The 23,044-nt window shown below is 41.2% G+C and overlaps 1 protein-coding gene across 4 annotated transcripts in view; it reads right to left on the bottom strand.

The window, feature by feature from the left end:
• ALG14 (ALG14 UDP-N-acetylglucosaminyltransferase subunit) overlaps nucleotides 1-23,044 on the bottom strand; it is a 99,263-nt gene that overhangs the window by 8,110 nt on the left and 68,109 nt on the right. The window contains exon 4 of one of the 4 annotated variants that reach the window (XR_012090023.1): nucleotides 1,875-2,267. The exons of 2 other annotated variants lie outside the window; for them this stretch is intronic. Coding sequence is in view for 1 of the 2 variants with exons in the window: in XM_007977887.3 (XP_007976078.2) it covers nucleotides 12,886-13,047 (162 nt within the window). In the remaining variant the exon portion in view is untranslated. Of the gene's footprint in view, nucleotides 1-1,874; nucleotides 2,268-12,788; nucleotides 13,048-23,044 lie in introns of those variants that run through there. One more of the 4 variants, XM_007977887.3, reaches the window with a different exon arrangement.

Below are 23,044 nucleotides of genomic sequence, written 5' to 3'. Positions count from 1 at the left end.
CGGCCAAGTACTGTAGTAAACGTTTTACGTGTATTACGTTTTAAGTAGTCGTCACAGCAATCATAATTTGAGACAAGTTCTTTTTTTTTTTAATAACTCTGGATCGTTCCAATTTTAGTATATGTGCTGCCAAAGTGAGCATAAGCAAGTTGTATCATCCCTTTTTGCAGAGGAGAAAAGGGAGGCACGCAGAAGTTGGGCAAGTTGCTTGATCACATGTTTAGGAGGTGAAGGAGTTATGTTGCTTCGGTCACTTTTTTCTTATGTGACTCAGTTACCTTACTAGAAAATGGGTAGACTGGACTAAATGTCTTTTCCTCTCAGCTCCAGGGTTCTATAACTCTACAATTTTCCTCTATCTTTGTCTTAAACCTAAATTACAAACTTGCTCTGAATCTTTTCAATGTTCAGAATTCCAAAAACCCAATTAATGCCAGGCGCTATGAATATTTTGGACTGGATATTTTAGTTATGGGGGCCTGTCTTGTGCATCTGACTTGGCAAGCTTCGCAGCACCCCTGGCCTCTACCCACAAGATTCCAATAATCAAGACAACCAAGAATGGCTCCCATCACTGCCAAATGTCTCCAGCTGACAGCCGCTATATTAATGTACTCCCTAATCCTCGGATTATTTGTGTTGCTTTTCTTAGTCTTTGTTTCAATAATACAGAACAAAACAAAAACTACAGCTAAAAAATAATGTAAGGATTGCTGGATCTTGAATGTCACAGAAATAATTTCACATTTGTTCCTCTTTAAAAAAATGTACAACTCCACATGTGTTCATTTCAACTTCTAGTCAACTCTCTATATACAAACTATGTATACACAGATAGAGATATCTGTATATGGGAAGGGAAATGACTGGCATTGGTGGGAGATGCATTAACAACCTGCCACAGGTCAGAAGTAGAGACTGTTAAGGTAAAAGTATAAAAAGTCCCTGGTACAGTAAATCCACAAACCCATAAATCAAGGACTGAAAAAAAAAAGCAAACTAATCTCAAAGGAAAGCTACTTTTAATTACACAAAGGTTTTACCTCTTTTTGAGGCAGCCTAGGCAGAAAAATAAAAGTGGATTATGAGTCTTCATTATTCAAAGAAGCATACCAGACAGACTTATTCCAAGCATCGAACAAAGCAGAACTCACTGAGATAGTCTAAGATGTTAAATGATATAATGATTGAAGCTGTCTTTTTAATTTAAAAAAACACAGAAGTACTCTTCATACTTCCATTTCTCAAAATATAAATGATCAGTGAATGTGTCTCACACCATCACCCTGGCCATCTCTCTTCCTCACTACTCTGTAAGCTCCTTATGGGCAGAGTCCACTTCTAGGACAGCGTATACTCTGCACCTAGAACAAAGTAGCCATTCACTAAATTTTGCTGAAAGGAAGAAAGAAAGGAAGAAGCAAGGGAGTATAGAAGGAGTGGGTCTTTGCTTACCCTGTATTGATTCAAATGTTCCCTTTGCCAAACTTGACCATGTGTAATTCTAACTATACACTTCTGTGGTTAACTGACAGCTTTTTTTTTTTTCTGTTTTTGAGAAAGAGTCCTGCTCTGTCGCCAGGCTGTAGTGCAGTGGCACAATCTTGGCTCACTGCAACCTCTGACTCCCTGGTTCAAGCGATTCTCCTGCCTCAGCCTCCTAAGTAGCTGGGATTTCAGGCACACGCCACCACACCCAGCTAATTTTGTATTTTTAGTAGAGACAGGGTTTCACCATGTTGGCCAGGATGGTCTTGATCTCTTGACCTCGTGATCCTCCTGCCTTGGCCTCCCAAAGTGCTGAGATTACAGGCCTGAGTCACTGCACCTGGCATTTTTTTTTTTTTTTTTTTTAACCATTCCACATCCATCACCTTTTCCTCAGGGGAACGAACCACTGTATCCCTCGCTCTCAATTTAAGTGCTTGTGTAGACCTGACTCCACACCCAGCGATAAGGAGAGGATGTATGACTCCAGTCTGACCAATCAGAGCATCGAATTCCTCTGGTGAAAGTCACTGGTTCAGGGAAGAGCACAGTCCAATTAGAAACCACAAGACTTAGCAGAACACTTGCTGGGGCTGAGAAAGCCGCACGTTTTCTACTGTTCTGGAACCGAGGAGGATGTGACCTTGGTGCTACTGACATCCATTTTGCCACCATGTAGAGAGCTTGAGAATGAAGGCATCACAAAGCAGAGTAGAGTCGAGAGATGAAGACAGGCCAGGTCCAAAAGGCAGCATTATGATCCATGAATCCAGTTGTGCCTGAAGGAAACCAGATCTGACTGTAGACTTGCCAGGTAGGTGAGGGAATACATTCTATTTCTGCTTAAATAATTTGAATCAGGATTTCTGTCACTGGCAATAAGAAGCATACTACCTGACACAGCCCTTTGTTTTGTCCAACTCCCTGACTGGCCTCTGACCATCTGCAGCACCAACAAGTAGGGGTTCAATACGTGTCTGCTGGATGATTAACAAATCAATAAACAAACTTCTCTAAGAGCAGGAAGTCTAAGAGATATACTAAAAATAATATGCTATGGGTCTAGAAAACGGAAAGAGGACAGGACAACCATAAATACAAGGTCATGAGCATAGATAAGCCAGATCAAGGATCAAGAGCAGTTTCAACAGGATTGTTGTTCTGTAGATTTGGGTCACCACAGGTCAAGTCCCATTGGCTGAAACATAACATTCTGTGTGTATGAAAAGACACATTTTCAGGAAACTCATGGATCAGAAAAATAAACAAATAAATAGAAAAGACATACTTAACTTGAATAGTCTGAATTTAACTCCTGACTCAGTAAAACACCCCCACCAAATATGGGCTAAGAACTTTGGCATCCTGGGTTGGTTTGTAGGTCAGAGATCATGGAGTTGAGGGTGACCCGAGAGAGCATGTGAAGGTGAAACTGAAAGGCAGTTGAAGAGTTCAATTAAGGCTTCAATTTTAAGAGACTGGACAGAGAAGCAGAGTCCAACTCTAAGGCACTGGCCCAAACCCAGACCTTCTGATAGCCTCTTGCTGACTGAGGCAAAGGCTGGAGGGAGGTCATGAACTGTAGGAACACAGCTGCAGGGAAAGCTTTATTGAGCTCCTGGGGCCATGGATGAAGGTAGAGAACTGGAGCCCATGGTCAAAGCTGGGCTGGCATGGGTAGGTAGCCTATACGGAGGTCAAGGGTTCTGTCAAAATCAATGCTTCTGTTTATAGGGTATTGGCTCCATTATGTAGACAGGTAAATGGGAAAATGAGGAAGGGAGAAAACACTGACATGTAGGAATAGTCAATAGATAAAGAGAAGCACCTTGGTTGTAAAGCTGAACAGGAAGCAAAGTCAGGAAAACGCTTTAAGAATGGTTAGACAAATAAGAAGAACACCAAAAGGTCCCTTGCCTATCCCCAAAAGTGTATCAAAGATGATGAAATGATCAGTACCATTTCTTTCAGGTAGCAGAGCTACAAAGATAGAGACAGAGAAAAGATCTTCAGATCTGGTCAAGAGTAATAGAAACCTCAGAGATGGCTATTTCAGTGAGTCATTGGACCAAAATACAGGGCAGGGGAAAAGTAAGCATGCTGTGGGAGAGGGGAGCTCAGGTGTCAGCTGGATGGGCCAAGCAGGGCTGGGGAAAGGGTTTACAGAATGGAATGAATGATCTACATGTGAACATAAAGATCAGTGAGAATAAACTGATAGTGAAGGAGGAAATGATCATATAGAAAAGGGTGAGTTCTTTCAATACCAGGAGAAGAGTAAGTATTCAGAGTATCTGGTTCATGAGGTTGATTTGGGAAAAGTTGTACTTTCTGAGAATATGATAAAAGATAAAAATAGTGACAAGGAAAGTTTGCCCTCTTTTAAATATTAATTTTTCATCTTAGTGTGAAAAATACAGATGAGCACAAAAAGGAACACAATCCTTTTAATCTCACCAATCTTGACATTTTGGTGTATTCTCTTCTAACTTCTGTGTTTGTATATATTTATATTCTAATATAAAATATGTTCACATATGCACATTTGCAATTGTGAGAGCTTATACATAATATTAGTAAAGTTACTTTTAGTTATATTCGTTTTTAAAATACTTTTTAAAAACCCATGGTTTTTAATGACTGCATATATTTAATCCTATGGATATCTCATAACTCATTTAACCATTCTCTTGTTAATGGAAATGGTTATTGTTGGAAATTTAGGCTGACTCCTTTTTTGATATTCTAAATCATACTGTTATGAACATCTTTGTGTATAAATCTGTGATCCCTACAGTTTTAGTTTTGCATTAAACTATATTCCAGAGTTATTGCTGAGTGAGAGGTTAGAAGAAGCAGCTTTCAGGATTTAAGGAAGTTGTAGAAAGTTTAATACAACAATTATTATGGATCGGGAATGGACCATGTGGTCTTTTTGTTTGTTTGTTTTGCTCCTGTCTAGAATTTGTTTAAGCAATTTCCCAGTGTATGAGCTGTGGTTGCAGGCAGAGCCCCTTTCTCACAGCAGAAGTGAGATACTCCTTTCTAGGCCTCCTTACAGCTAACAGATGGGCCAGTGACTTGCCCAGCTATTTCTGCCTAGATCTGACCAGGAGCTACTGGTACAGAGGGGCAGGGCTGGAGGATATTCTGTCCTGGTAGCAAAGGTGCTACTGGCAGGGGTCTAGCATCCAGTGCCACTGGTGCCAGCTGCAGTGTCCACTGTCCAGCAATAGTAGCAGCAGCATCTCCTGAAACCAGCTCTCTGGCCATAGAATTTCAGTCATGGTTCTGGCTGCTCAGCTCCCACTTTGTCCCTGTATATTTTCTAAGCCTGCTTAATTTACATTCCTGGTAATTCCAAGAGGTCTCAATAGCCTTCACTAAATCCTTTTTCTGTTTCAATTAGCCAGAGTAGACGTCTATAGTTTGCTATCAAGAATCCTAACTAGATGGGAGGAACAAAGATTTGAGAGCAGCAAGTGTAGAGACAGAGAGGGGCAGGATTTCCTCAGGCAGGGCTAAAGGCGCTGGACCATAGGCATTAGGAGTCAGACGGGGCAAAACATGGATGATGACTACACAGCAAAAAGAAGCTGGGAGAGTGCTCCAGGGTCTGGAAAGGATAAGCAAAAGGCCTTATCTAAGATACAAGGGCAAAAGCAGTGGGATAAAAGCCTCAGGCAACTAGACAGAGAAGAATCTGAGAGTAATCAAGGGAGTAAAGAAGAAAATGCAGTTGGAGTCAGGTGGTGTATAACATGCAGAGGTTATAGTCAGGGGACAGGAAGGCTGGGCTGAAGCCTGGGAAAGGCTGTGCTGAAAATCAGCGATAAGTGGAGGTGGACAGCAGGAAGGAAAAGGATGTGCAGCAGATGGGGATGACGTATTTGCTTGGCTCACATGATGGTACACAGTATTTCTTTTTTATGTTTATTTAATCATCTGAGATTAATTAACTGAGTTAATTAACTGTTAACTGTTAACTGAGTAACAGTTAAACAGAAACATCTAAATATCAAGACTAACATTAAATCACCAAATAAATTCTAAACCCTCGAATCACTGACTATTTATGAACCTCAGGTCTCTTACAATTCTATTGGTGACAGAATTTTCAGAGATGTCATCATTGTGTATACAGCATTTTGGGGTCTACTTTTCCACGTATACAGCTACATCCATTCCATGTTTCTCCACTGCGTGAACGTACTGCAGTCATCTAGCCACTTGCTGATTTCTCTTTATCCAGCATAGCTTTCATCTTCTTTTAAGCCATACCAAAAAGGTAAGCAAGTTATAAATTGTTTTCATTTAGGCTAATGCACCAATGTTTTAAGGATACTGAATTTATTGGCTCATCCTCAAATATTAGTTACTTGCATTTTGCTTGGTGAGAACCCAAAAAAACTTGCCAATTTAATCAAATAAATAACTGGGAAGAACAGTAAACGTCGGTTCTGTAGGCTCTTGCCCAGTGGATAAGTTCCCTCTAACGCGCTCTATCGTTATTTGGTCTGGTCAGAATATTCCTGCTCGTTGTGCATTCACATAATCCATCAAGAGGCTGAATAACATGGTGCTCATGCACCAAGGCTTTGCAATCATGCAGACCATGGTTGGCTGCTTAACAGCAATGTGACCTGGGACAGTTTACTTACCCATGCTATGTCTCAGTTTCCCCTGTCATGAATTCATTCATTCAACAAATATTTTAGTGAGCAAAGATAATATGACAGGTACTGTTCTGAGCATTAGGGATTTATTAGTGAACAAAAGTCCTAGCCCTTGTAAGGTTTACATTACCGTGGGTAGGCAGAAAATAATAGATATATAGTCATGTGTTGCTTAACAGTGGGGATACTTTCTGTGAAATGCATTATTAGGTGATTCCGCTGTGTGTGCACATCACAGGGTGTACTTATAAAAATCTGGATGTTACACCTACGCTAAATTGTATAGCCTACTACTTCTCCTAGATCACAAACCTGCATAGCATGCTACTATACTGAATACTGTAGGCAACTGTAACACATGGTTAAATATTTGTATATCTAAACACTTCTAAACATAGAGAAAGTACAGTAAAAATACTGTATGAAAGACAGAAAATGGCACACCTGTATAGGGGACTTACCATGAATGGAGATTGTAGGCATGGAAGTTGCTCTAGGTGAGTCAGTGAGTGGTGAGTAAGTGTGAAGGCCCAGGACATTCCTGAACACTACTGTAGAACTTATGAACACTGTACACTTAGGCTATACTAAGTTTATGAAAAAATATTTGTTCTTTCTTCAATAATAAATTAACTTTAGCTTACTATAACTTTTTTTACTTTATAAACTTTTAAATGTTTGAAAAAACTTTGACTTTTGTAGAAATATTTAGTTTAAAACACACATTGTACAGTTGAACAAAAAGATTTTTTATATCTTTTTTTTTTTTTTAAGTTTTAAGCCTTTTTGTTAAAAACTAAGACATAGACACACACATTACCCTAGGCCTACACAGCATCAGATCATCAACATCACTGTCATCCACCTCCACATCTTGTCCCACTGAAAGGTCTTCAGGGCCACTAACATGCATAGAACTGTCATCTCCTATGAGAACAATGCCTTCTTCTGGAATACCTCCTGAAGGACCTGCCTGAAGCTGTTTTACAGTTAATGTATTTTTTTTTTTTTTTTTTACTAAGTAGAAAGAGTACACTCTGAAATAATGATAAAAAGCATAGTATAGTAAATAAACCAGTAACATAGTAATTTATTATCAAGTATTATACACTGTACATAATTATATGTGCTATACTTTTACATGACTGGCAGTGTAGTAGGCTTGTTTACCAGTGCTACATTAGGACAACTATGATGTCACCAGGTGATCGGAGTTTTTCAGCTCCATTATAATCTTACAGGACCACTATTGTTTGTCTGTTGTTGACTGAAAAGCAGGATAAGGGAATGGGGTGATATAGAAGACAAAGACTTTCCTGAGGAGGTGACTTACTCATAAGCAAGTATCTGATGAAGTAGTAGGGTATTCTGGGCAGAATCAGATACTGATTAGAGCAAGAGGCAGTAAAGAGGATGATGAATGAAGATTTTGTGAACTGACTCTAAGTTACTGAAGGCCAATGGAAGGGTTTGGGGGCTGAAGAGGAGGGGGAGCTTGAGGCAGATTATAGCTAAATAGAAATATTATGCCAGGGTGAAACTGTATCTCAGGGTTCTGAACTTCTTGTAGTGAATAACCCAAACAAAGATGCAGGGCAAGACAGAATTGGCCCTGCCAGTTCTTAGTGGGAGGTGGAGAGTCAGTTCTAACATATTCTCTTCTTGGGAATTGGTAGTGGTAAAGTGGAGAATGTTAGGGATGGGGAATGCTAACCAAACCGGAAGCAAATGTAGCACAGGGGGAACGGTATCTGCTGGGGAGATTAAATAAGATAACACATGTAAAGCATTTAACACAGTGCTTGCTCCATGGTAATGCGTCAATAAATGGTAGCTATTATTATCCATCAAAGAGCAAACTAGTATACTTGTGGCATTTTTCAAACTTTAAGAGTACTGTGTGGAAGAAAGGCCTGAGCCTTATGAAACACATAGATGATGTGGGCTGTGCTAATCTTGTCCTCAAGTCCTGTTACTCTGTCACAGGCATAGCATTGACCTGGCATGACTCAGCCTACCCTTCAGGGGATACTGGATAATAGTAACCCAGCCATCCACTTTGGTCTCTTTGTCTTCCAGTCATATATACCACTTGGAGTAGATTGGGCAGGGCAAAAATTGAGGAAGCGTCCCAGAAAATACTGCTCTTGGTAATCGGGCTTCTTCTTTTTATATAAATATATATATTATAATATATTTAAATATTTATATATATATCAGGCTCCTTCTATCTTTACATAAATATATAAATATCTTTTAAATATATTTACATATATAAAGATATATAAATATATAAAGATATTAAATATAAATATTGATAGATATTTCTATATCTTTATATATTTATATACATTTTATATGTTTATTTATAATGTATATATATTTATACATGTATAAAGATAGAAGAAGCCTGATTACCAAGGGCAGTATTTTCTGGACTTCCACCAACAGTGGATGCCTAAAGGATTCCTGAGCTTCCCCTACTCGGGATCTGCAGTGACTTTGTAGTACACTTCTCAGCCCGTGGCCAAATGGCCTTGAAGGTCTGTAGCTGTAACATAGTGAACAAGTCTGATGACATGATAAATAAGGCTGAGCTTGTCCATTTCAAAACAAGAGTTGTCAATTTTGCCCTTGTATGGGAAATTAGACTTCCCAGCCTACTTGTGATCATCCTGATTTTTGGGGTTTGGTCTGAGCTATAAGTAGTGCAGACATTCAGGCATCAGGCTCCAACATCCCCTCTACAACTTAGGGATGCCCAGCTTTGGTTTCAGTGCATATCAGTAGCATCCTACAGACCCAAGGGGCTATACAGTCTGCATGCTCCATGACTGCTTGCCTGACTGTAACTGCAGGGAAGGCAAAAGAGCTCAGAGGTTGTCAATGCCACACTGGGTTGGTATTTCATTTCCTTGCCCTGATGTTCCATCACGAAAAACAAATACATAAATAAAGACCTAAACATTTTTTTGGTTGGAATGGTCAGGCCATGCCTGCTTAGCATCATCACTACAGATCATTATCAGGCTAACCAAACATTGTTTTCCCAACCTTCCTGGCGGCTCCTACTTTCAGTTGAGGAAACTGAATCTTTTAGTTTTCCTGTTCTCTGGACCAAGGTGATGATTTCCTGGCTTCTTGATCTTTTTTTGTTTTCATTGTATTTTCAGCTCTCTGAAATGTTTTCGCAGAGGGCTTTAAACTCTACTAACCCAGTATTTTTTCCTTTTGTTTTCTCCACACCCTGAAGTAAGTGGCTTCTCAAAAGCACAGACAGCTAGAGCTAGATGAAACCTCAGGGAATAATTTAGGTTAATCCCTTTCCTTTGGCTTGAGGAGTAAGGGAAACACATTGACAATACCACTTGCTAGGTATAGAGTCTACATGTGGCATTTTGCAAAATTACCTCATTTAAACCTTAGAATAGCTCTGCGAGGCAGATGTTCTGTCCTCCTGTTTTAGACAAGGAAGCTATGGTACAGAGAAATGAACTGGTCTATGTGAGATCATACAGTTAGCTAGTGACATAGCTGAGACTCAAACCCACGCTTTTTGAAGATTAGGCCAGGGTTCTCCTCTCAACCATACTGGCCTGGCTGAGGTCTGCCAGCTAGGTGTAGCTTTTGCTGGAAGTGGACTTAAGGCAAGAGGGCTCTAAGAAAGGTTCTGACACAGGGAATTTAATTAAAGGTTAAATTCTGGCAATTGTTATTAACATTTTATATAGCTTTAACAGAGATCTCAGCAGCAGACTATAACATGCTATTGTTACAGTAAGATGGATTAGGAAAGGTTTTCAGCAGAGAAAATGGTGAAATGGTTAATGTTTTCACAAGAAAATGGAGTATCCGTCCTAAACAGGAAGAACTGGCTTGAATTCAAAATGATTATATAATTCCTGACTTCAGTCATGGCACTCTCTTAAGTAGGTAAGTGATATTTTTCCTGTGATACTTCCTCAATTTTTGTACACATACCTACGTATTAAATTTCTATCTTGCTGAACTGAAAATTGGTCAATAGTGTTCCTTATTTTATGTGCATACTATTTTTTGCAGTATAAAAATAAGCTTAAGAATTTTTATAGAAGATAATCTGATTCATTAATTCTGAGTCAAAGGATATGTAAGAACACTTCTCTATGAGATTCTGAGCATGTGAGTGTGTTTATGTGTGTGAGAGAAAGATACAGATATACAGAAAGAGACACATTCATATATTCAAAGACAATGAAACAGAGGCAAGGAGGTAGAATATGACAAGTTGAGATCCTAAAGTTTCTGTACTCTTAGTGTGCTTAAAGAACGTGGTATTTTGGGCCAGGTGCTCATGCTTGTAATCCCAGCACTTTGGGAGGCCAAGGCAGGCAGATCACTTGAGGTCAGGGGTTCGAGACTAGCCTGACCAACATGGTGAAACCCCGTCTCTACTAAAAATACAAAAATTAGCTGAGCACAGTAGCACGTGCCTGTAATCCCAGCTACTCAGGAGGCTGAGGCAGGACAACTGCTTGAACCCGGTGGGGGCAGAGGATGTAGTGAGCTGAGATTGCACCATTGCACTCCAGCCTGGGAGACAGAATGAGACTCTGTCTCAAAAAATGTATATATTTTGGAGCCAAGTTTGGATTCCACACATTGAATAAGGAGTCAAGGTCCTCCAACGAAAATGTCCTTCGCTGTCAGTGCTTTCAGGCTTTCAAAGGTTGTTTCCTTTAATTGTCCATCACACATTTCCCAAAATCATAGCAGTGATGCACCTCACCCATCAGTAACTTACAGAAGCAGAATGACATTGCTTTGTTGAAACCAGGAGGTTTTTGGAAGGTTTTAAAAACTGACTTCAAGTTCAGTTGAGTTACATTAAGACTGCTTGGCTGCACTAATGACTGTTTCCTATTGCACATGCAAAAGACAAGAACATTGTAGGACTTCAGGAAAGCAGTGAGTTTATCCCAGCTCTATTCCGAGAGGATCCCACTGAAAGCAAGTAGCGGAGTGACTCTATGCTAGTGTTTCTCAGACTTTCACACTACATTCATCCAGGGGTACTTAACAGAAATGGAGATTCTTTCTAAATCAGAATCCCTGGGTTTAGGCACCAGGAATACACATTCCAAACAAGCTTCCAGGTGATTCTGGTGCACACTGGACATTGGGGACCTCTGCTCTACACTATAGGAACAGGGTTGGCTATGTTCAGGCATGGTATCCCTACCTGGCAGACGGGGTGTGTGTGTGTTAAAGAGGAAAAGCAGTGGGAAGAAGGAGATATGGGCACTGGTGATCCATCAAAGGCCGTTCTCTCTCATCCTGCTCAATACCACTTTACGGGCAAGCAGCCCCGCTGAACCCATCTGGGGGGTGCTTTTCAGTGAGCCTGAGGTTTCCAATAGCAGAGAGAACTGCCAGATATTGGAGAACTCAGCCAGAATGCCCCTCCATGTGTTGGTTAGGCTTCTGGAGTCATCTCTTAGAAGGCAGGTATCCCTGAGTGGAGTTCTATCGAAAGGACTAGAAGTTAGTTCCCTAATTATCTGTTAACACTTTATTTTTATTTTTTTGAGATGGAGTTTTTTACTCTTGTCACCCAGGCTGGAATGCAGTGGCACAATCTTGGCTCACCGCAACCTCCGCCTCCCGCATTCAAGTGATTCTCCTGCCTCAGCCTCCCAAGTAGCTGGGATTATAGGCGCCCACTACCATGCCCAGTTCATTTTTGTATTTTTAGTAGAGACAGGGTTTCACCATATTGGCCAGGTTGGTCTCAAACTCCTGACCTCAGGTGATCCACCCGCCTCTGCCTCCCAAAGTGCTGGGATTACAGGTGTGAGCCACTGCGTCCAGCTGTTAACACTTTAAAAAAGGGTAGTTTAGAGTATCCAGAGAATATGGACAGGATATAAGGAAGACACCCAAAAGTGGAAAGACAAAGACATTAATATTAATAGGGAGGTGGCAGGTGGCAAGGCACCATATCCCCTGCCACTTAAAGTCATCTTGCCTGCCAAGGTGTCCCATTCCATCCCTGCTAAAGGGCATGTGAGAAATGGCTTGCTGCAGGTGCTTCGCATTACAACCTGGGCCTTTGGGGAGGTGAGGATGCAATAAGTAGGGCCTCATTGGTGGGGTTCAGTCTGTCAGTAGCACCAGAGTGGACCCTCTCCCAGAGTAGTCTTAAGGGCAGGGGCAGCAAGTTTTAATCCAGCAGTTGATCTGGAGACATTTTGCCTGACTAAAAGCCAAGTCTTGTTAAGGAAGAGTTTCTCAAACACTATGGTGAGAATATTAAACCTCTGAGTTTTCTAAATCAAATATGAAGCCCCCTGTTGATTGAAACAGTTTCTGCCTAATTGCAAACAAGATGGGGTATTTGAGGCATTGACGGTCCAGGGAAGGGATAGCTGTGAAAGCATGGGCTCCGGAGCCTGACTGCCTGGGATTGCATCCTGGCTCTACCATTTCCTGCCTGTGTTATCCTGGGGGAATCATTTCATCTCTTTGTACTTCAGTTGCCTCATCTGTAAAACGGGGATTTGAGTAGTGCTTCCCTTATGGGGTTATAGGGAGGATTAAGTGAAGTAAGATCTGCAAAGCAATTAGACCATAGCACGTCTTACATTTGCAGCTTTGTTTTATTTTTAGTTTCTCTGTACAGGACTGCCTCACAATAAATACCAAAAGATGTGTCTTGGAACTGAAGCGGGGAGGAGAATCTTTATGGCATCTGTATGGTTGATGTTCTTTCAAGATCGACAGTGGCTCTTTTGACTGAATTATAGTCTTCTCTCCTCCCCCAAATCCCACTGAGGGCATGGCTGGGCCACAGTCCAGGCATCTTCTGTTGGGGCAGCAGGTTCTCAGGTTCTCTTTGAAGAGCCTTTTAAGGGGAAAAGAGGTGGTGGTGGCAGAATAAACCCCTATTTTGTGCAGTTCAGCTAACAGGGAAAATAATGCACATCAAGTTATTTACTGGTAGGGCTTCTCAGGGTAAGATTTAAAATAAAATTCTGTTGGAGAATATAGACAGTCCATTCTAGGGTATAAAATGGAATTATCTTAACCAGGATTAAACCACATTTCCTGAGTCTGACGGAGCGTTTCCAGGGAGAGTAAGCGCCATGCAGCCTTCTATGCCAGTTGTCCATTGTTGTTCCTGACTCCCACCTCCACTGGCTGTCTAACCCCATTCAGTTTTCCCTGCCAGCCCACCATGGTGTAAGTCTTTGAAACAGAGAGCTGGGTCTGAAAACAAAACCAGGCTCCCTTTGATTGGGGGAAGTGCTGGCAATGGGAAGGTATGAAAGAAAACTGGATGGAGGGACACTAACTAAATGTGATGTTAATTATAAGCAAGTGTGCTAAAATCCATGTTAAAATTCTAATAACTACCACCAGCTTATCACTGTGTTGTCTCATCTATATGACTTTATTAAAAAATATATTTATGAATTAAATAGTCATGACCTGAGCAGAAGGGCAGCATAGTATAACAATAAAGTATAGATGCTGTAGTCTCAGGCTATCTGGGTTTGAATCCTGTCTGCCATTTGGCCTTCAGACTTTGGGTAAGCCAATTTTCTTTCTAATGCCTCAGTTTTCTTATTCACAAAATGAGGATAGACATGGCAGGTAACTAACTCATAGGATTACTGTGAGGATTAAATACATATAAGGTATTATAGTGGTACTGGCATTTTACCTGGCTTGGGGCTTGGGAAGATGAGTAAGCCATCAGAGAGCTTACAATTAAGAAATGGTATTGTATTCAGCCCCAATCACATGCTTTGCACAAAGCAGGTACACACAAAAAAATCTCATGGGAAGACTGAAGAAATTACTCATACATTGTTAGGTGTCTAGAGGTGCTGGCCAGTTTAACATCACAAAATATCTCAGAACAAACATAGGTTTTATGCAATACTTGTGCAAATATGAACAAAAACTTTTGAAACATGTCATTATAAAAAGCAGACTACAAAGAGAGAGCCTGTCCCAGGGGTCAAATTCCCTCCAATCAGGCAATTTAAGGCAAAAGAAAAATGTAATTTAAATCCCCCCACTCCCACCAAAAAAGACATAGTCCACAACGTTAAAAAAAAACAAAAACAAAAACAAAAAAACCCTAGCTAAGTATCCAATTATAAACTTTCATTAGACCAATTTTTTTGGAAAACCTGAAATGAGGCTTCAAGTGCTTATCTGAATGATTAGACATAATTATGAGGCAGGAGTATCTATAACATCCTGACATTCTTGAAAGCATGCAGCCCTCAAATGTCCCCAACACACCAACTTTACTCCTTTTCCACTCTTCCTTTCCCCTCCTCTCTCTCTCTCTCTTCAGTCAGTGAAAGGCAAATCTCTGTGCTATCCCATTCCCTGCAGTTTTAACCTGCCAGGGGATTCCCTCTCCAGCCCCCTCCTAAGTGACTGGTCCAGCTTCTCTTACTGGCCAAGTTCATCTCTCCTTTGGCTCCAGCTGTCTTTCCCACACTAGATTCCTCATGGAAACCCTCTCATCCTGCTGGGAAAGGACCTCTGGCAGCACTGCCATTTATAATCTTATTAACTTTAGGAAACAGCTCTCCTACTATGATACACTTCTCTATTTTCCTTCTCTTGCCCAAATCCTGTTAATTTTACTCAGAAAGCCTCTCAACTCTGGGCCTTGCTCTTGATCTCCACCATCCCTGACTGGTGCAGGCCATCTCTCCTCCCATGTGGTTCCCCCAACCCTCCCACCCACATTCCCAGCCCTATCCCCTCCTGCTCCATTTCACTCTTTACAGTGCTGCTACATGACTTTTTCCTAAAATGCAAATGTAGTCGTGTCATCACTTACCTTCAATGGCTTCTTCCTGCCTTCAAAATAAAGTCTAAATATCCTGGATTAAAAGTTTCTTCCTAAAACTCACTACCTACACTTTTATTCTTCATTACTGCGGTTTGAAGGCTCGCCTGAATTATTTTCTATGGTAATAGAGAAGCTGCATAAGTATTGTTTCAGTTACTAAAACAACAATAAATGTGAGGAATCAAGAAATATATTTCTGGCCAGGCCTGGTGGCTCATGCTTGTAATCCCAGCACTCTGGGAGGCCAAGGTGGGAAGATCACTTGAGCCCAGGAGTTCGAGATCAGCCTGGGCAACAGGGTGAGACCCTGTCTCTCTAAAAAAAAAAAAAAAAAAAAAAAATCAGCTGGGTGGCATGGACCTGTGGTCTCAGCTACACTCAGGAGGCTGAGGCAGGAGGATTACTTGGGCCTGAGAGGCAGAAGTTGCAGTGAGCTGTGTTCATGGCACTATACTCCAGGCTGGGTAAGAGCAAGATCCTGTCCTAAAAATAAAGAAATATATTTCCTGTTGGTAGCCATGTATTTGGTGATCATTTAGGTACAACCAGTTGTGCAATTCTAAAGCAGACTTAATTGTTCCAAATGCTTTCTTTGTTCAAATTAATGAGTTCTGTAATACATAAACCAGGATTAGCAAAGATTTGGCCAGTGTGAGTTAATTCAACCTATACTTACTGGAAATCAAAAGCTTTAAGACCAACATGCCACATTAAAAAAAAAAAAAAAGAAAGAAAGAAAAACAGGAATGAGGAGGGAGAAAAATCACTAAATTGAAGGTTCAGAAAGAGAAGAAGAGAAGGCAACAAAGACATATCCTACCTACCAAATGACCAATTCTGCCCCAGGCTGTGCCTGATCAAAAAATGGCAGTTAACACACACTCAAATTCTTTGTAAATAATTTGTAATTTCATTTTAGTCTCCACAGCCACAATAGGTGGTAGCTATGATTATCCATATTTTAAGGTGAGAAAATAGGCTTGCAATATTTATTTTGCTTACCATGGTAATCACTGGTTAAATACAATGTTTAAAGTTAGGGGGTAATACTCAACCCTCCTGTTTCCCTAGAGGGAAGGGAATTTCCAAGTCCCAGGTGGGAAGAGTAGAGTCTCTTCTTTTCAGTCTTCTCACTCTATCCTTCCCTAAGGAGAAAGAGCAGCTTGCCTGATCAGTGAGTTTAGGAGGACAGACTGAGGATGCTCAGCCAGCCCCCATGGGCTTTTTCACTTTTTAAATTCTTTTCAGCTTGTCTATTGTCAACATGTGACCATGCTCTACACCCAGACTGGTGTGCTGGATAGGGAAAAACAGAGGCAGGCCTGCTGTCTAATTTAGGAGAAAAGTATTAGTAAACCTAGGGTGGCTGCATATATAAGCAGCATCTTTCAACATGGCTTTTATTGTTGATAAAGTGAATAATTTGATTTCTATGCCTTCTTTTTTTTAATTTTTAATTTTAAAGACAGAGTCTCACTCTGTAGCCCAGGCTGGAGTGCAGTGGTGCCATCTCTGCTCACTGCAACCTCTGCCTCCTAGGCTCAAGCAATGCTCGTGTCTCAGCCTCCCGAGTAGCTGGGATTTCAGGTGTGCACCACCATGTCTGGCTAATTTTTGTATTTTTAGTAGAGATGGGGTTTCACCATGTTGGCCTGGCTGGTCTCGAACTCAAACACCTCAAGTGTTCCACCAACCTTGGCCTCCCAAAGTGCTGGGATTATAGGAGTGGGCCACCAAACTCAGTCATTTCTATGTCTTATTTCTCAGCTGGTTATGAATGTAAGTGGAGAAGATGGGGGGCTATCAACTGGCTTCCTAAAAGCCAAATACAAGGCATAAATATAGGCATTCAATTAAATGAATGAATGAATTTGTCCAAGGCCACATAGCTAATAAGCTATAGAGTAGAGACCTGGATCTGTGTCTGACAGAAAGGCATGATTTTCTAAACTTCCACTTTGATGCTTCTCATACGATGTACTATTTCCAGGAGTAAATTCATGCTTCAAGATGGCTGCCAGGAAACTGGAAACACAGGTTGTTGCAGGCACAAAGTACCTTAAAGACACAGGTATGCCTAAGAATGTTGCTGATAATCTATTTTTCTACAACAGTGATGAGGGATGAGTTCAGTAATGACTGCTTATTGTCAGTTACCTCATGGGCCAATATTGATTAAGCCCTGTAGGTACTGAGGGGGAACCTGCAAGGTGGGGAGAAGTAGCGTAAGCAGCCCCAGCAGCAGCATGGAACAGATTGGGAAGGAGAAAGGCAGGCAGCCTAGCCTGAAGTTGGATGAGCACAAGAGGGGCGGGGCAAGGGACTGAGGACCAGGGGAAGGAGGCTGAGCAGGTTGGGGATGAGGGGAAGGCAGGGGAAAGAGGATGAACATAAAAACGCCAGGACAGCAAAAGACTGAAGAGAAAAATATGTCCAAACAAAAAATATAAAGGGGAGACAGATAAAAGAACAAGAGTAAATCACATGCTATGAAAATAGCCACAAACGGATTTTCCATTTCATGTCAAAATGATGAAAAGTGAGAGCTGGCCTGTGTGCCAGTAGCCTTCAGAAACTCAGAAATAAAATATCCCATTTGAAAATAGTTTGGGGAGCCAGTAGATGACAAGATTCCTCCTGCAGGCAAAAGTGAATTAAAGCAACGATAGTTATCTACTGCTCCTTCCCCACTCCCACTGTTTGGCTGGCAAGCACATATGAGCTCAGCAGGACTCTGTAATTGCTTTTTAAGAGTATCTGGTAGAACTCAAGATTGTGTGTTCACAAACACCATATAAAAACAGGGTCATCTCTGCCTTCCACGAAGTGTTTTTCACTCTGTTTCAAGGCCCAGCTTAGTCTTTTTTCCCCTTACTAAAGCGGCAAACAAAGAATTCTCTGACACACTGCACCCACTGCAGATGAAAGCGCTTAAGTGTGAGTGAAAGCAACAATGTTTAGAGTGACATTTACTAGCTGAAAACAGTGAAATCAGAGCGTTCCAGTTCACAGAGATTAAATGTCAGGCTTTAAACATTTAGTAGAGTATTAACTATGGAAGTTTTAAAATTTAGGATTCAGTTTTATATTGCAAATAGCACTTAAAACTTTTTAAAGCAAGGAAACAAGTGGTCCATAGGCTGAATAAACATATTTATTTTCAACTGAAAGTGAATGAACTGCAGGGCAGTTACTGAGCTTAGCACAACAATACCAGAGGTGCTCACTGTCCTGCACCGTCCCAGATTAATAAGAGAAGGGTGACATTCTTCACACTTCATGTTTTGGAAGACACAAGTCAAAGTCCAAAACACAGGAGTTTGCGGGCACATAATTTTCCACAGTGGTTGTGGACTTTAAAAGTTCAAGAGTTTTTATATTATTGTTCTAGAATGAATGCCCTCGGTCTTTTTTTTTTTTTTTTTTTTTTGAGACAGGGTCTTGCTTTATTGCCCAGGCTGGAGTACAGTGGCACCATAATGACTCACTGCAGCTTTGACCTCCTGGGGTCAAGTGAGCCTCCTGCCTCCACCTCCTGAGTAGCTGGGACTATAGTGCGTGTCATGCCTGGCTAATTTTTTAAAATTTTAAAATATTTTGTAGAGATGGGGTCTTACTATGTTGCCCAGGGTGGTCTTGAACTCTTGGCCTCAAACAATCCTCCTGCCTCGGCCTCCCAAAGTGTTGGGATTATAGGAATGAGCCACCACGCCCAACCTGAATGCCTTTTAATGGACCAAAAAAGTAAGAGGGGAAAATATAGCATTTTTGTTTCAAGATTATTTTCCATAGATAAATTTATTTATGACAAAATTAGCTATAATTTCTAAATATAACATCCATTTTTGATTCAATCACAAAACCTCAGAATTTGATATCAGTAGTCCTTTCATTCAAAGTCAGCTAGTTAAGTATCTTCTCTATTATGCTTACTATGAGGTGTTGGATAGATACAAAGCCAGTGATAATGGATATTTCAAACTTTGTTTTAAACATCTTGTATGCATTGTATTCAATTCCCAATATCTTTATGAGGTGGCCACAATTATCCTCATTTTACAGATAAGAAACCTAGGACTTTGAAAGATTAAGGACTTTGCCCAAGACCAGAGGACTACTAAATTATGTAGAACCCAAACTCCAGCGCTGACTCCAAAGCCTGGGTAATTAACTTCCTTTTTTTTTTTTTTGAGACAGCATGTCGCTCTGTCCCCCAAGATGGAGTGCAGTGGCATGATCTTGGCTCACTGCAACCTCTGCCTCCTGGCTTCAAACAATTCTTATGACTCAGCCTCCCCACTAGCTGGGATTACAGGTGCCTGCCACTGTGCCTGGCTAATTTTTGTATTTTTAGCAGAGACAAAGTTTTGCCATGTTGGCCAGGATGGTCTCGAACTCCTGACCTCAGGTGATCTGTCTGCCTTGGTCTTCTAAAATGCTGGGATTACAGGTGTGAGCCACAGTGCCTGGCCCTGGGTAATTAACTTTTTTTTTTTTTTTGAGACAGAGTCTCGCTCTGTTGCCCAGGCTGGAGTGAAGTGGCACAATCTCGGCTCACTGAAAGCTCTGCCTCCTGGGTTCACGTCATTCTCCCGCCTCAGCCTCCCGACTAGCTGGGACTACAGGCGCCCGCCACCACATCCGGTTAATTTTTTTTTGTATTTTTAGTAGAGACAGGGTTTCATCACATTAGCCAGGATGGTCTCGATCTCCTGACCTCGTGATCCACCAGCCTTGGCCTCCCAAAGTGCTAGGATTACAGGAGTGAGCCACCTTGCCCACCTCCCCCACCTTTTTTTCTTGAGACACAGTCTCGCTCTGTTGCCCAGGCTGAAGTGCAGTGGCATGATCTCGACTCACTGCAACCTTCGCCTCCCGCATTCAAGCAATTCTCCTGCCTCAGCCTCATGAGTAGCTGGGATTACAGGTGTGTGCCACCATGCCTGGCTAACTTTTGTATTTTTAGTGGAGATGGGGTTTCACCATGTTGGCAGGAACTCTCCATCTAGTAGTGACCATAGAGATGTGAACAAATACAGTTTAACTCAAGCAATGCCACAACAAGAATATGAAGAGAGAGATACACAGAGTAATTCCGATCTTGGAAGACCTCACAGAGGAAAAGACATTGAAGCCAGGTCTTGATGCCTGAGGATAAGTCTTTCAGACAAAAAAGGCAATGATTACTCTAGAAATAAGGAAATGCATATACCAAAATTTAGAGGGCTTGACACGTCCATGGAATGTTCAGAGTGCAGTGTGTATTTGAAGGTGGGGTGCCTGGAAACAGAGACACAAGGCAGTTACAACAGCCAGGTGAACATGAAAAGGGAGGCAGAAGCAAGGTAATGGAGGAGGCCAGAGTCAGGACATGTTTCTAAGCCAGAAACAAAATGGTCTATGACCTACTGGTCACAGGCAGTGAGAGAGAAGAATCCATAGTTGCTGGATTTGTATACTGTTACATCATTTAGGTCTCAAAATTAAGGAGGTAAGACAGATTAAGAGTGGGGACAGGGATCAGAAAGATGGTATCTTAGTTCAATTTGGAAAAACTGAGTTTGAAATACTTGAGAAGCAGTTAAGCATCCTCTTTACTGCATTCTTTACTTGAATAAACATTGAGTTTCTCTTGTATCAAGTAAAAAGAAAATAAAAGAGGAATGAAACTGGATCCCATCCTCCTAGAGTTCACTGTATAGTCTGGTTCTTCATGGAGCAGTAGATAAGGGGAACTTATAGGGGGATTTCTGTTTGTTATGGTGACTAAGGGGTGCTATTTGCACTTATTGGACAGGTGCCAGGGATATAGACATTCTGCAGTACTTGGGATTGTCTTACATCCCTCTTGACTTTCAATGTCCCGTTGGACATCTACATAGTGAAAAATCTGTTTAGCGCTATTTGAACCTAAAACCTAATTCTGTTTTACATAGAAAGACAAATTTTTTTTTTTTACAGGTTTTATACTGAATTGTCTTAAATAGAACCTCCATGGAAACTGAGGGAAGACTATACTTGGTTTGTTTGGAACTTTACAAAAGCTGTTCACTATTTTAAAAAATTACATCATGGGCAGCAAAGCTGCTCACAGGTTTTGAGTTATCAATACAATGAACCCAGATCGGTCTGAATTGTAGCTGTACTACTCATGGTAATTCTATATTCAGAATCTATGCACTTGATTATGCCTTCTGGTTGGTCATGCCTGGGTATGTACATATTACAAAACATGTAATTCGACTACAAATTCCTTTCATTTTTCCTTTTTATTAAAATTAGAGTATTTTATTGCACTTTTGGGATTATATATAGGTAGGTTCCATTAACTATGACTTTTTTTTTTTTTTTTTTTTTTTTTTTTTTTGAGGCGGAGTCTCCCTCTGTGGCCCAGGCTGGAATGCAGTGGCCGGATCTCAGCTCACTGCAAGCTCCGCCTCCCGGGTTTACGCCATTCTCCTGCCTCAGCCTCCCGAGTAGCTGGGACTACAGGCGCCCGCCACCATGCCCGGCTAGTTTTTTGTATTTTTTAGTAGAGATGGGGTTTCTCCGGGTTAGCCAGGATGGTCTCGATCTCCTGACCTCGTGATCCACCCGTCTCGGCCTCCCAAAGTGCTGGGATTACAGGCTTGAGCCACCGTGCCCGGCCAACTATGACTTTCATTTCAGGATAGGAAAGGACATGATATAAAAAGGATTACAATAGGTTTGAGAACGACTAGTGAGAGATGGACATATATAAATTGAATTGAATACAAAGGAATCCATGAAAGCACTTCAGAGAGGTAAAAAGTAAACGGGAGAACCAGGAAGAGAGATTATTGGCCATGAGAGATCTGGGAAGGCTCATGGAGGAGAGATTATTGACCATGGGAGATCTGGGAAGACTCACGGAGGAAGAATGAAATGAGCGGGTGCTGACTGATATCCTTCGTTAGAATAACTCCGGACATGTGGGGCTTAGTACCCACCTTAGAACCTGTCTCCAGTGAGGCCCAGTCATTCTGGCATGGCTTTGTTATCAATTTCTTTTCCATGCTCTTCCTGTATCTTCCCGACAAAGGCCTTTGTTCTGGGAGGCTCCAATGGGCAGAGTATGATGAATCCCTAACCTCTGTGGTGTCTCTTCTGGAATCTGAAAACTGTGGTCTCTGTAATACTTTCTGGTTAATCTTCTCTTCTTTAGGCTAAACCTCTATACTTCCTCCAACTGTTTCTCATATAATTCGGTTCATATTTCCTCACCATCTGGATCATTTTCCTCTGAACATGCTGCAATTTGTCAATGGCCCTTTAAAAGTGTGATGCCTAGAACCCAAGGTGGCTTCCAGAGTTGAAATATGTAACTGTATTTCCTAATATTTCCAAAAGGCAAAAATGTTATCCCTTTGCACAGGCAGTGAGATCAGGACAGAGGAGGGGGGTGGGGACGGTCTGTCTTAATAATCACTGTATTGCCAGTATTGAAAAATTTCCTTTTTTGTTTGAGCAAGTTCTATATGATTTTTTAATACTTGCAAGTAGACTTCTGATCTCAAAGAGGGTTTTTCCCCCTTTGTTCATTTTTGTTGTGAGGATTAAATGAAAAAATGTAGGTCTGCCTAACAAATACTAACAATTATTTTTATTTGCTGATAGCATCCACCTACTAGCATCCTATGGTCATTTCCCATCTGAAGACATTTTTCTCTTAACAGACTGTGCCCTGCCCATGTCCCAAGTGATCTAACCAAGACTGGCGGGAACACCACCCTTTCCAGGGGCTTGGTCTATAAAATGGAATTAGTATTTCTGCCTTAAGCTTGAATCTGGTATGTATCTGGAAAACCTCTGCATTACTGCGTGTCTAGTAAACCTCAGCGTTAGCCCCAAAATGCAAAATTCCATCAAGGCTCCTGATTTTTCATCCCATTTTAGTCTGAGACCGAAATCCTGCAGCAACTTGACTGGCTATTGTGAACATGTCTACACAGGCTAAAACAGTACCAGTTTATCTCATTCTAGATGCTAGGGGCCCCAA

Source organism: Chlorocebus sabaeus, chromosome 20, assembly GCF_047675955.1.
Source record: "Chlorocebus sabaeus isolate Y175 chromosome 20, mChlSab1.0.hap1, whole genome shotgun sequence".
In the NCBI taxonomy this organism is placed as follows: domain Eukaryota; kingdom Metazoa; phylum Chordata; class Mammalia; order Primates; family Cercopithecidae; genus Chlorocebus; species Chlorocebus sabaeus.
Note: the sequence above shows the minus strand (reverse complement) of the source record. Positions and strands in the feature narration are given on the sequence as shown.